At 34.5% G+C, this 12,515-nt stretch overlaps 1 protein-coding gene across 1 annotated transcript in view; it reads left to right on the top strand.

Annotated features, from left to right (window-relative positions):
* Positions 1-12,515, top strand: part of CARF (calcium responsive transcription factor) — a 40,467-nt gene that overhangs the window by 10,249 nt on the left and 17,703 nt on the right. Inside the window, exons 4-6 of the mRNA XM_007935014.2 lie at positions 430-559; positions 1,980-2,064; positions 7,327-7,516. Of these exons, the coding sequence (XP_007933205.1) occupies positions 430-559; positions 1,980-2,064; positions 7,327-7,516 (405 nt within the window). The remainder of the gene's footprint in view (positions 1-429; positions 560-1,979; positions 2,065-7,326; positions 7,517-12,515) is intronic.

Raw genomic sequence — 12,515 nt, 5'->3', positions numbered from 1 at the left:
ACTTTTTTGTCGCTCTCTGATAGCAACTGGTTTAGGGTAATATGTTACCCTGGAATTTTGATTGTCTATGTTAACAGTCATGAAAACTGAAGAAAAAACCATAGTTCACAGAAAACATTATGAACACAGTATATAAACAAAAAAGAATTCACATGTTGTGAAACTCTTAATGTAACAATTGTTTCTACTTCTTTTATTTCCAAGCCATTTAAGTTATAAAAACTTAATTATGAAATTATAATAGTCATTCTTGTAATTTAAAAGTAAGCCAGTTTATCAGAGAAATTTTCAACAAAGCATTGTAACTTCTGTTATCCTTAGCTTCAGAGCAATTCTTCTCTATCTTACTACAAATTATAAGTTCTGGTTAGGCACATTCTCATGTGTCATGCAAGATACTGATGTTTTGTTCTTGTTCTTTTTGTTAAGATGTCTCTGAAGAAAAACCTGCTGACAGAAACCTACCAACTGTAAGAGTGGATGCTTTAGCAGACAATACGAGTAGTTACAGTCTTCATCCACAAGCATCCCTCACAGTGCCCAAAAAGACAGTGACCAGGTGAGTTAGTAGGAGAGAAGAGGTCATCTTTTGAAATCACCATGGAAATCTTTTTTTTTTAACCAGTTTATCTACAGCTTTATAGCACTGTGCTTTAATATTTTAAAATTGTCTTTCAATTTAATGTGTATTACCTAGTACTGTAGTAAATATTTAAATTATATTTATTTGATTACCACTAAGGTTTAACATTTTTATTACTATTAATTTTGCCTGTTCTTGTCTTTTATATAAGTGAGGTCATACAATAGTTACCCTTTTGTGATTGGCTATTTCACTTAGCATACTGTCTTCAAGCTCTATCCATACTATTGCATGTACCAGGACTTCATTTCTTCTACTGGCTGAGTAGTGTGGTACATACGTATACAATGGAATACTATTCAGTGAGTGGAAATCTGTTTTTAAATTACTATATCTAAAGCTGATTGAGTATAGAAAAACTCAGAAATTCAGGAAATAAACTATCATCAAATATGTCTTTATTATTTTACTGGCACTTTGGCATCAAAGCGACTGCTCCAGAAGCTATAATTGTACAAAGGACTACTTTTCCTCAGTATTGCTTTCCTGTTATCATTTTATTTTTTATTGTGGTAAAATACATGTAATAAAAAGTTTACCATTTTAATGATTTTAAGTGTATAATTCAGTGATATTAATTACATTCACCATGTTGTGCTATTATCACCACTACCTGTTATCTTTTAAAGCAACATAAAACATCTAACACTAATAGTATTTCAAATAAAGAAATATCCATTCTAGTTCCTAAAATATTTCATGATTTCTGTATGTTTTTAATTATGCATTTAATTCCTTTGTGGGAAAGTGCTTAAAATGTTCTATTTCTCTTTTTTCTTTTTTTGCCTTAAGTAACACTCTTCATGTTAATATAGGGGAATATATACAGAGTGTTTTAGTATTCTTTCTAATCTTTGAATTGTTCTCTGAGAGTATTTTTGGACTAAGACAATATATATGACATTTGATCTTAGAGCTTGAATATAATATCATGTTAACTTTTAAAAAGTAACATGAAGATGCTTTGTTAACTCATTTTTGGTAAATGCAAAGTAATTTTATAATGAGCAGAGTCCAAAATAAGCTTTTCAAGAGATGTATGAAATGCTTGTGTTTGTTGGGATCATTGGTACTTGGAAGAACAAAGTAAGACCCCTGATTTAGCAACTAGTAGAACAGTGATTAAAGATCAAATTGTAGTTATTTTATTGTTAAAATTTCTTATTGCTGACCTTAGTATTTCTTTCTTGACACTGGCTAAGAGGATAAAGCTATTGAAAGTTTTTCTGTGTGTCTTTGTTTGTATGTTTAGTACTTGTAATATATATACACATATATATGTATATCTATATATATATATGTATATATATAAAAATATATTCCCCCCTCACCCCAGAATACTTGAAGAACCTTTTCTGGCTCCTCTCCAGCCACTTTCTTCTAACACACCTATATGGGCATGCCGTCTTAGGAGCTGTGAGGTGAGTCAAAAATAATCCTTACCTAGAAACACGTAACTGATTATGACCACACTTCATCCCAAAATACCCACTTTTGAGCATTAATATAGGCTGTATCTATAATATTTTGTGTTTACATTAAATCTGACCTCATCTATTATTTATTCATTATAAATTGTAAGCTCTATTAAAGCTCTATTATATTTGTTAGGTCATATAAATCTATAACAAACACACTTTAATATTTTAATTTCTTATAACACTCTTCCCTTCCATGAAACTTCACTATCATGTTTTCTGGTATTTGTTTTTGACCAATTTTCCTCTTTCTTTGCTTGCATTTATTTCTTCTCAAGTTGTTGGTAGAAATTCTTCACTATTTGACCCTGTCTTATTTTCTCCATTTTACCTCTTAGAAGGTTCATCTCTTTTTTTAACTTTCAACTCTCACTTTTATAAAAAAGGATTCACAAATTTATATCAATGGTTCTTTAATTCTGTCTTTGTTCTTGTCCCAAATTTCCAGTTACTTACTTGAAGTTTTACTTAAGATTTATCTCAAATTCACCATATCTTAAACAGAAATCATCTACCATACAAAACTGTCTCTGCTTCCTAAATCCCTTTCCTCTGTAATGGCAAGTACCATTTTCTTAGATAGTAAGGTACAGAGTTTTAGACACATTTTTTCATTTTCCAATTCTTGAGTCTTTCACTTTTTCTTTTAAAGTACCTTTTTTTTTTAACCCCTTCTTTCACAGAGCTTTGTTATCTTTAACTAGATTATAATAATCTATAGATTCTTCCATTTCTGGTCCTTACTGTGTATATTTCTATAACTACTTATCTTTAATCATTGCTTTCATTATCTCTTCTCACTTCCCCAAAAGATCAGAGTTATTTTATCACATCATTTAGCATCTCTAGCTAGGTTTTAAAGGAACTCTGGTAGTGAAGTGGTTAAGGCATTGGCTGCTAACCTAATGGTTGGTAGTTTGAACCCATTAGCCACTCTGCAGCAGGATGAGGCAGTATGCTTCCATAAAGATTTACAGCCTTGGCAACCTAATAGAGCTTGCTATGAGTCAGACTCGATGGCAGTGAGCTTGGTTTTGGTTTATCAGAGCTAGGTTTTAAGACCTTCCATAATTTGGTCTCACCCTGTCTTATCCTATTTTATTTCCTACTTTTCTTCAAAGGAACTCTGGTAGCATAGTGCCTAAGGCACTTGACTGCTAACCAGAAGGCTGGCGCTTCAAACCCACAAGCCACTCCTTGGATGGAAGGTTGGACAATCTACTTCTGTAGTGATACTGCCTCAGAAACCCAAGGGAGAGGTCACTACGAGTCAGGGCTGACTCGATGGCATGTAACAACAGTACTTTTCTCCATTTCATTTTTCATTTTGTTAGTCTAGTGTTCCTGCTTTCTACAGACACACCAGAATTTTCCTTCGCTCATTCTTATTTCTATTTCCTAATATGTTATTTTTTTCTTCTACTTCCCGTTTGTAAATATCCTTCAAATCTCAGGACAAGTCCTATGTATCATTTCTATAAATACTCTAATAATTTTACCTATTTCTCTGTTTAAATTTCTTTGGAATTTATTGTCATTACCATTCATAATTATTTTCTACTTTGTATTGTTCTTTGTTACAAAACAATTTAAGACTATATACTTTTCAAGGGTCTCGTGCTTCTGTATATAAGCCATAGGTAATATTAAACTTTAAATGCTTCAGTGTTTTAAACAGGCCTTACAATGTGGGCAGGAAAAACATTCTGTCGATTTTAATAATTTGAGAAAATTTTCTAGTAATAAAAAGTCTTATGTATGCATTTGTTAGGATACTCACTGTTGTTGCTTTTCTAACTTTTATATATTTTAAGATTTCCTCAGCACCACACATACTTGTCAGTCATAGTTTGTTTCAAACAGAAGGTCTCAAATACTTATCATTGAACCAACCTATTAATGCAGAAGTGTAAAAACAAAGGGAAAAATCCAGAATATTTCCAGTAGACCACGTCCAGTTATCCACATAGTGGTGAAATTGTCAGCTTGATATGGTAAGATGCTGGTGAACTTGGTAGAGCATAAATATGTGTGCCATCACATTGCAGCTCCTTATAATCCCAGCTTAGTTTTTCTCCAGTGTCTCCTTTTAGAGTTGTATAGGCAGTTCACAGGTTGCAAATGTCCAACTTAATGTACAACCTGTAATTAGGAACCAACCTATGTAAAACTTATTATATTAAAAATTCAAGGTGCATACAGTGGTTTGTAATAATAGATGGGCTCTACTATGTGATGTACATCAAAATGTTATTACTGTATTATTATGTTAAAGATGTTTTAGTGTAAGGAAAAATGTGGAACAAAATTCAAAAATGCAAGAATGACCAGAATTACTGGTCAGATAGAGACTGGTGGAACCCCTGAGACTATGGCCCGGGTTACCCTTTGGGCCTAGGAATGGACTCACTTCCGTGGATTAGCTCTCAGCCCAACAGAAGAAAGACCTACATGCAGAACACCTACCGTAGGGCAATGCACCCACCTACTCGAGGGAGATGCATCCCTTAGAACAATGAGCCATGAGACACCAGAGTGTCAGCACTCACATAGAGGGAAAGCTGGACAGACAGGAATGCAGTTAAGAATGGCACAGGGAGAGGGGTAGAGGAGAGTTTTTCATGGTTGGAGGTGGTAATCAAGGTGTGAAATCAAACGTGCATGAACTGTTGAATGTAGTACAAAAGTGCTTTGTAAATTTGCACCCAAAGCACAATTAGAAAAAAAAAAAAAAAAAGATGTTTTACTGTATCTGGAAGTGTTTCTTTAGTGTTTTTTATGCATAGAAAGGTACACTATATCATATATTCTGAGACAAATATTTGACTGATGCTCGATACAAACTGTAACTAACTGTTCTGACTAACGTACAAATTTGCCTTTAAGACACATTTATGAAAGGAGCTTTTACGTAGTCCAGAGACTGCCTATATCTGATTTAATTACCAATTTTCATTTAGATCCATTGGGGATGGGATAATTCTGCTTTTGTTTCTTGGCCAAAGTGTCTTGATCTGAAATTCTTGTGAAACAGCATAGTGAGGATGGAAGTTGATTGCACACACCTTGATGACAGAGAAAGGAAGAGAGCCAGTCATAGTTTTCAGTGGCTTCCTAAAGTTACTTATTGCAACTGTTTGATGAGGGTTTTTAAAACCATTATTATAAATGTCACAGAATGCTATAGACATTAGACTATTAGCAATCATGTGGCCAAATCACCTTATTTTACAGCTATGGTGCATTGTATAACTAACCTAAAGTCACACATCTTGTAAGAAACTAGTTAAATCTGCCCAACAGGCAGACAGAACTTCTCCCAATAAAGAATTCAGTCTCCTCTACCAAGCTATATAGTGAAAAACACTCTCAGTTAATGATTGAGGAAAATGTGTATTTTGTTTCAAAATATTGCTTGGTAATTAATAGTTTTTGTTTTTGAATTTCCATTTAATGATATTTTTCTATAGGCATTGTCCACATTTGACCAAAATGTATTAATTGGACAGATTTTAATACTATATTAAATTTTTATCTCCTGACATAGGCTTGATTATAATGTACCTAATTCTGAATTTTTCTTTTATTGGGAGCATTATGTATTCTATTCATTTTGTTTATATAAAAATAGTTACAATTAGACTTTATATTTCTGTTTTTATTTGTGTAGATATTATGATGAAGAAATATCTAGACTAGATAATCTCTTTTTATTATGGCCAAAAGTACAACTACAACAGTATTTTGATACCTCTCTTTTTGTGCTATATATTCTTCCCATGTAAAGGATTAGTCTAATGAGGAAAAAATGTTTCATGATTCCCACAGCTCTGATCATATTCTAAGAAGAAAAATACATGGAGTCAATTCTAGGTCCATATGCATTTCACTGTAAGAGACCACAGTTAAGGAATTTTCCCTGTTGGTACAGAAGAAGCTTCACTTGAACCAAAAAAATGAACAAAGTATTGTTTGTACAGGGATATTAAAATGGTTGTGTATATTGTTGTTGTTGTTATATGCCATCCAGTCAGACCCGACTCATAGCGACCCCTCCTTGGGTTTCTGAGACAGTATCACTACGGAAGTAGATTGCCCCATCTTCCTTCCAAGGAGTGGCTGGTGGGTTTGAACCGCCAGCCTTCTGGTTAGCAGTCAAGTGCCTTGGGCACTATGCTACCAGAGCTCCCAAAATGGTTATGTATAGATAATAATAAATTTTATTTACATGATTTATTTATACCTTGTTTCAGAGAGAATTTAAGGTAGCTTACAAAGATATATAAAATATATTAGCAAGGTGGAAATTAAAAATAGTAGCTAAAGAATAAAGAAAAATAAGAATGAGACCATAAAATGGAAGAAACTGCGTATCTTAATGATCTGTAGTGTGTGTGTGTGTGTGTGTGTGTGTGTGTGTATCCACACATATACACACTTGTCTATAATATACATAGCTGCATGTCAAAAAGGGAAACCTCCATAGTTACTAAATTCTGTGCCCATTAGATAAAATATAGTGATCTTTGTAATATAGAAGCGAAACCAATAATTAGTTTTGGACCTAAGGCCAGGCAGGAATTTATCTCAAGGAAGAAAAGTATTGATATAACTATGAACTTCAACATTTTTATAGGACAGAAACCACAGTTTTCATAGGTTTTCAAACAGGGTTATGATATCAAAATCAATTTCAGTGAAAGAAATCCCATAAATAACCAGTACTTCATAGTTTTGTGCTGATCTGGTTTGATTCAGCAGTGGAATTTTAAATATCTGGAAGAAATGATATATTCTATGTTCTTCAAACTATTCTACCTAAATATTATTTCACTCAAACAATTTTTAATTAAGACAGGGTGGCAGTGAGTTTCATCTTATATTCCACAACAAATACCTGGAAAATAGTTATTTGATAGTGCTGGTTGTAATGGAGCACTATCTGAGGAATGTTGTTGTTACATGCCATTGAGTCATCTCTGACTCATAATAACCCCTCCTTGGGTTTCCGAGGCAGTATCTCTATGGAAGTAGATGGCTCAACTTTCCTTCTGAGGAGTGGCTTCTGAGGAATGGAAAAGGAATGACATTTCCTTGTGAAAGCTAAAGAGTCGTTCCCCTTGAGCATCTCATCAAGTCTCTTTTACAATGAAACAGGAGTTATATTCGCTAATGATTTTGTTATTTAACTTCTACCACGTGCAGAAAATTGGAGACTCATACCGTGGCTACTGTATTAGTGAGACTGAATTAGAAAGTGTCCTAACATTTCACAAGCAGCAAACACAGAGTGTTTGGGGGACCCGCCAATCTCCAAGCCCAGCCAAGCCTGCTACACGCTTGATGTGGAAATCCCAGTATGTCCCATATGATGGAATCCCGTTTGTTAATGCAGGTACTTTTTTAAAAAAGAATTATTCTGAAACGTTCAACTGTAGTCATAGTCCATTGTGAAAATACAGTTTTCCTAAGGTGATACATTTTCATTTTGGTAGATGATAACTACATGTTAATTGGTGAAGAAAACTTGTAGAAATGTAATCAATTATTTTATATTGTAAAATGCCATTTTAATGTACCAGAATGATAAATATGTAATACTTCCTTTAAATACTATGCTTGTTGTTGTTATGTGCCGTCGAGTCAAACCCGACTCATAGCGACCCCTCTTTGGGTTCCCAAGGCAGTATCACTACGGAAGTAGGATTGCCCAACCTTCCTTCCGAGGAGTGGCTGGTGGGTTTGAAACGCCAGCCATCTGGTTAGCAGGCAAGTGTCTTAGCCACTATGCTACCAGAGCTCCCAAATACTATGCTAGTAAATAGAAAATAAAAATATTAAAATGCCAGGTAGATCTCTTTAATAAGTTTTAAATAATAGAGCAATTTTATTATTTTAAATACATGTCTGTACACTGGAGTTTTTCCTCCAATCTAGATATTCTGTCATCCTCTCCTAATTTTTCTTGTGGAATATATTTGTATCCGTTATCTAGCTTATAACTCTGGAGTTGCTATATAGAATTTGTTTACAATCTGGAGTTACTGTATAGAATTCTATTTTTTTGAATAGAGTTCTCAAGCATTAGATACATCACACATAGTATTCTCAGAAATTGAGCTAATGTTTACTATGGTAGTGGAGTTTCAGGAAATCCCTAGAGAGGCACCCTTTGTAGGATCAATAAGTATTTGTACTATTTTAATCATGTAGTTTGAGTGTGTTTCCAGGCTCTCTGTGGAAATAATGTATCACATTGCACAAATAATATATCCTGTTACGCTGTTGCCTGCATAAGCAAGAAAGGTCTAGAACTTCCTGAAAGAACTTCAGACCCTTATTTCAAACCTTTGCAGGATCACTTGTAAACTTTGTTAGCTATTTTAACAAATGACAAGAAAATTTTGGGGGTAAATGCTACTTGAAAGGACTTCATTTAGAAATAGTAGTTCTTTTGCCTAAGAAGCATCAGGATACCTGGCTTTGGAGGGAGAGGAAGTGTTTTCAGTATTTAGTGAACTGCTTCACCAAGCAGATAAGGGCCCCCTAAAATATATTACAGCTCTCAGAGGGCTAGGGTTTTATTGTTACAGTGTGCAGATATTTCTCAAAAGTGCATGATATTTTTTGACATCTTCTCCATGTTCCCTTAAAACCTTCACATCATGGAGAAGGAAGGATTGCTTCAGATAATTTGTAGTCTATAAAGAAATACAACATTATATTTTATTTTAACTTGAAGACTTGAAGTCCCCTTTTCCCCTTCTCCTGTTCTAACTTCCTTCGTAACTCTCCACATGTAAATGCAACGTTTTACTCTATATTTTTATACTTTATCATATGTATAGGAGCCCTGGTAGTGCAGTTGTTTTCACTCACCATAATTTTTTGAAATCAGATCTAAAATTATGATGAGTGAAAATATTTACAATTTACTATTTATGTGTATTTTTTAAAAATTCAAAACAAAATATATTGTTCTAAGTATATTTATTATGGTTATGGGAGTTAAAGCCCTCGGCTGATAACCAGAAGGTCGGTAGCTGAAATCCACCAGCCAGTCTGTAAGAGAAAGATGTGGCAGTCTGCTTCTATAAAGATTTACAACCTTGGAAACCATGGGACAGTTCTTCTTTGTCCTGTAGGGCTGCTATGAGTCAAAATTAACTCGACGGCAGTGGATTTGGTTTTGGTATCCATACTGATACTTAATGTTGTTGTTAGGTGCCATCAAGTAGGTTCTGACTCAAAGTGACCCTGTGTACAGCAGAACCATGTGCAAACTGCCTAATCCTGCCCCATCCTCACAGTTATTGCTGTGTTTGAGCCCATTGTTGCAGGCAGTGTTTCAGTCCATCTCATTGAGGGACTTCCTCTTTTTCCCTGACCCTTAGCTTTGCTGAGTGTGATGTACTTCTCCAGGAATAGCTCCCTCCTGATAACATGTCCAAAGTATGTGAGATGAAGTCTCATAACCCTTCGCTTTATAATAAGCATTCTGGCTATACATCTTCCAAAACATATTCATTCGTTCTTCTGGCAGTCCATGGTACATTCTACATGCTTCACCAACACTATAATTCAAAGGCACCAATTCTTATCTGGTCTTCCTTATTCATTGTCTGGGTTTCACATGCGTATAAGGCAATTGAAAATACTATGGCTTGGGTTAGGTGCACCTTATCCCTCAAAGTAAAATCTTTACTTTTAGCATTTTAAAGAGGTCTGTTGCAGCAGAGTTGCCCAATTCAAGATGTCGTATTGATACTTACAGCTTTAGTTAACTCCATATAATTTGTATACTATTCCAGGATGTGACTAAACCACAGTTGTTTTTCTATTGATGATCATTTATATTGCATCCTTCATTTCACTATTGCAAAGAATGCTGTAGTTAAATCTCCATAGTACTGTCTTCCAATGAAAAGATGTAATGAGTTTTTCTAGAGTATATACCGTATATACCTTGAAGTAGAATGTTGTGAAGTATGCCCATTTTAACTTTACAAGATAATCTCAAATTGCTCTCTAAAGTGGTTATACAGGTCCCAAATCACTTTTCTGAAATTTTATGAACCAGTTGTATTTCAGAATTCAGAGTTTTTTTAACTTTTGAAAGATAATAAGCTACACACAGCATCAGACAGTTCAGATTAGGTTTTGCAGCCAAATGAATTACAGATAACTGTCTTTAGAGTGTTTTAGATTTCAGAATTGTAGATGAGGGATTGAGTGAGCACCATACCAGTTTTCACTCCTGTTAGCAATGTATTAAAATTCCCCTTCCCTACATGTACTTCATGGCTTCACTGTCAGATTTTAAAAAGTCTTTATATTATGCAAAATTTTTAAGATATACCAAAGTAGAGATGATAATATATTAAACCTTGTAACACCATATATCCATTATCCATCTTCAACAGTTACCAGCATACAGTCGATCTTACTTCGTCTTTACCCTACCCATTCAAATCTCACATATTTTATCATTTTATCTGTAATTGCTAAAATATATATCTCTAAGAGATAAGTACTTTTTATGTATATTTCTGTGTCTGCATGTGTGTGTATACACACACACACACAGTATATATAGGGCATAAATGTATATACAAGTATATATCTATATATACACACAAATACAATACACATACACAATGGCAATCCTGTTATCACACTTGAAAAGATTTGGTAGTAATTCCTTAATGTCATAAAATGCCCAGTCAATGTGCACATTTCTTCACTTAATTTTTTTCCCATAGTTTTGTTCAAATTAGGATCCACACAAGGTCCGTGCATTGCATCTGGTTTTTATATCTCTTAAGTTTCTTTCCACCTACAGATTTCTTTCTTCTTTATCTCCATTTTTTTTTGTTGAATAAACCAGTTATTTTGTCCTGTAAAATTTGCCATATTCTGGATTTATCAGATTTCTGTTTTGTGTAATTCCTGTAAACTGTTAGAGGCTTGATTAGATACAGATTTGATTTATGGAAAGAATATTTCATAGGTGTACTGTGCATTTCCTATCATTACCTATGTCTTTTTTTTTTGGTGTTAAGATGCATCAGTAGATTCAATTATTTTAGAGTATTGTCAGACTTTTTTATGTTTGCTGATTTGAGATATATGAAATGGTTTCTTACTGTTGTTTTAGTTTGCATTTCCCTTTTATTAGTGAAATTGAACATTTATGTGTTGGTTTACTCACTATGCATGTATTTTTCTTTCTGATTTGCCTGTTCATAGCCTTTGCCAATTTTTCTGTTTGGTTGGTTGGTTGTTTCATTCCTTTTTTCTTTCTTCCTTTCTCCGTCTCTTTTTATTTATGTATTTATTAACAGTTTATGGTTCTTTGTATTGTGCGTAATTCTTTGTTATCTGTGTTATAAAATGCTACTTCTCAAACATTTATTTATGGTATTTTTAAACAGAAGATTAAATTTTGAAGTCAGCTTTATCAACATTTTAATTCATGGTTGGTGTTTCTGGTTTTATATTTAAAATATTTGCTGTACCTGTAGTAGAGTAGGATAAAAAAAAACAAACTCACTGCCATCGAGTCAATTCCAACTCATTGTGACCCCCTTTGGGTTTCCAAGGTGATAAATCTTTATGGAAGTAAATTGCCCAGTCTTCCTTCCACGGAGTGGCTGGTGGGTTTGAACTGCCAACCTTCTGGTAAGCAGTCAAATGCCTTAGGCACTATACCACCAGAGCTCCTTAGTAGAGTAGGATAGGCAACTTACATCTTAAACTGTATAATTTTCACTTCTATTTATTTGTGTTATCTATTCTTATGTAACAAAGTACCCCAAGCTTAGTGGCTCAAAACACCTAACATTTTTTACCCATAATTTCTGTGGATCAGGAATCCAAGAGCAGCTCTGGCAGGTGATTCCACCTCAGTTTCTTTCACAATGAAGCAACTAAGGTACTGGGCTGCACCTGGAGTTTAGCTAAGAGATGTTCTGCTTCTAAGCTCACTTATGTTAGCGGGCCTTAGTTCCTTGGCATACGTCTCCCCACAGAGCTACTTCATAACCTGGCCAAGGATTTCCCCAGAAGGAGCAAGCCAAGTAAGAGCTCTGGTAGCCTAGTGCCTAAGGCATTTGACTGCTACCAGAAGCCTGATGGTTCCAACCCACCAGCCACTCCTTGGAAGGAAGATGGGGCAATCTACTTCCGTAGTGATCCTGCCTCGGAAACCCAAGGAGGGGTCGCTATGAGTCGGGCCGACTTGACGGCACATAACAACAACAACAGCCCACACTAAAAGGAAGAGGATGATACAAGACAAGAATAGTAGGAGGCAGGAATCATTGGTGGCCATCTTAGTGGCTGATTGCCACATTATTCTAAAAGTCAGAATAGAACTAAGAAAATAAATATTT

Source organism: Orycteropus afer, unplaced genomic scaffold, assembly GCF_000298275.1.
Source record: "Orycteropus afer afer isolate SDZICR_OR568_19922 unplaced genomic scaffold, OryAfe1.0 scaffold00002, whole genome shotgun sequence".
Taxonomy (NCBI): Eukaryota; Metazoa; Chordata; class Mammalia; order Tubulidentata; family Orycteropodidae; genus Orycteropus; species Orycteropus afer.
The sequence above is the reverse complement of the archived record's forward strand: the minus strand, read 5'-3'. Positions and strand labels throughout refer to the sequence as shown.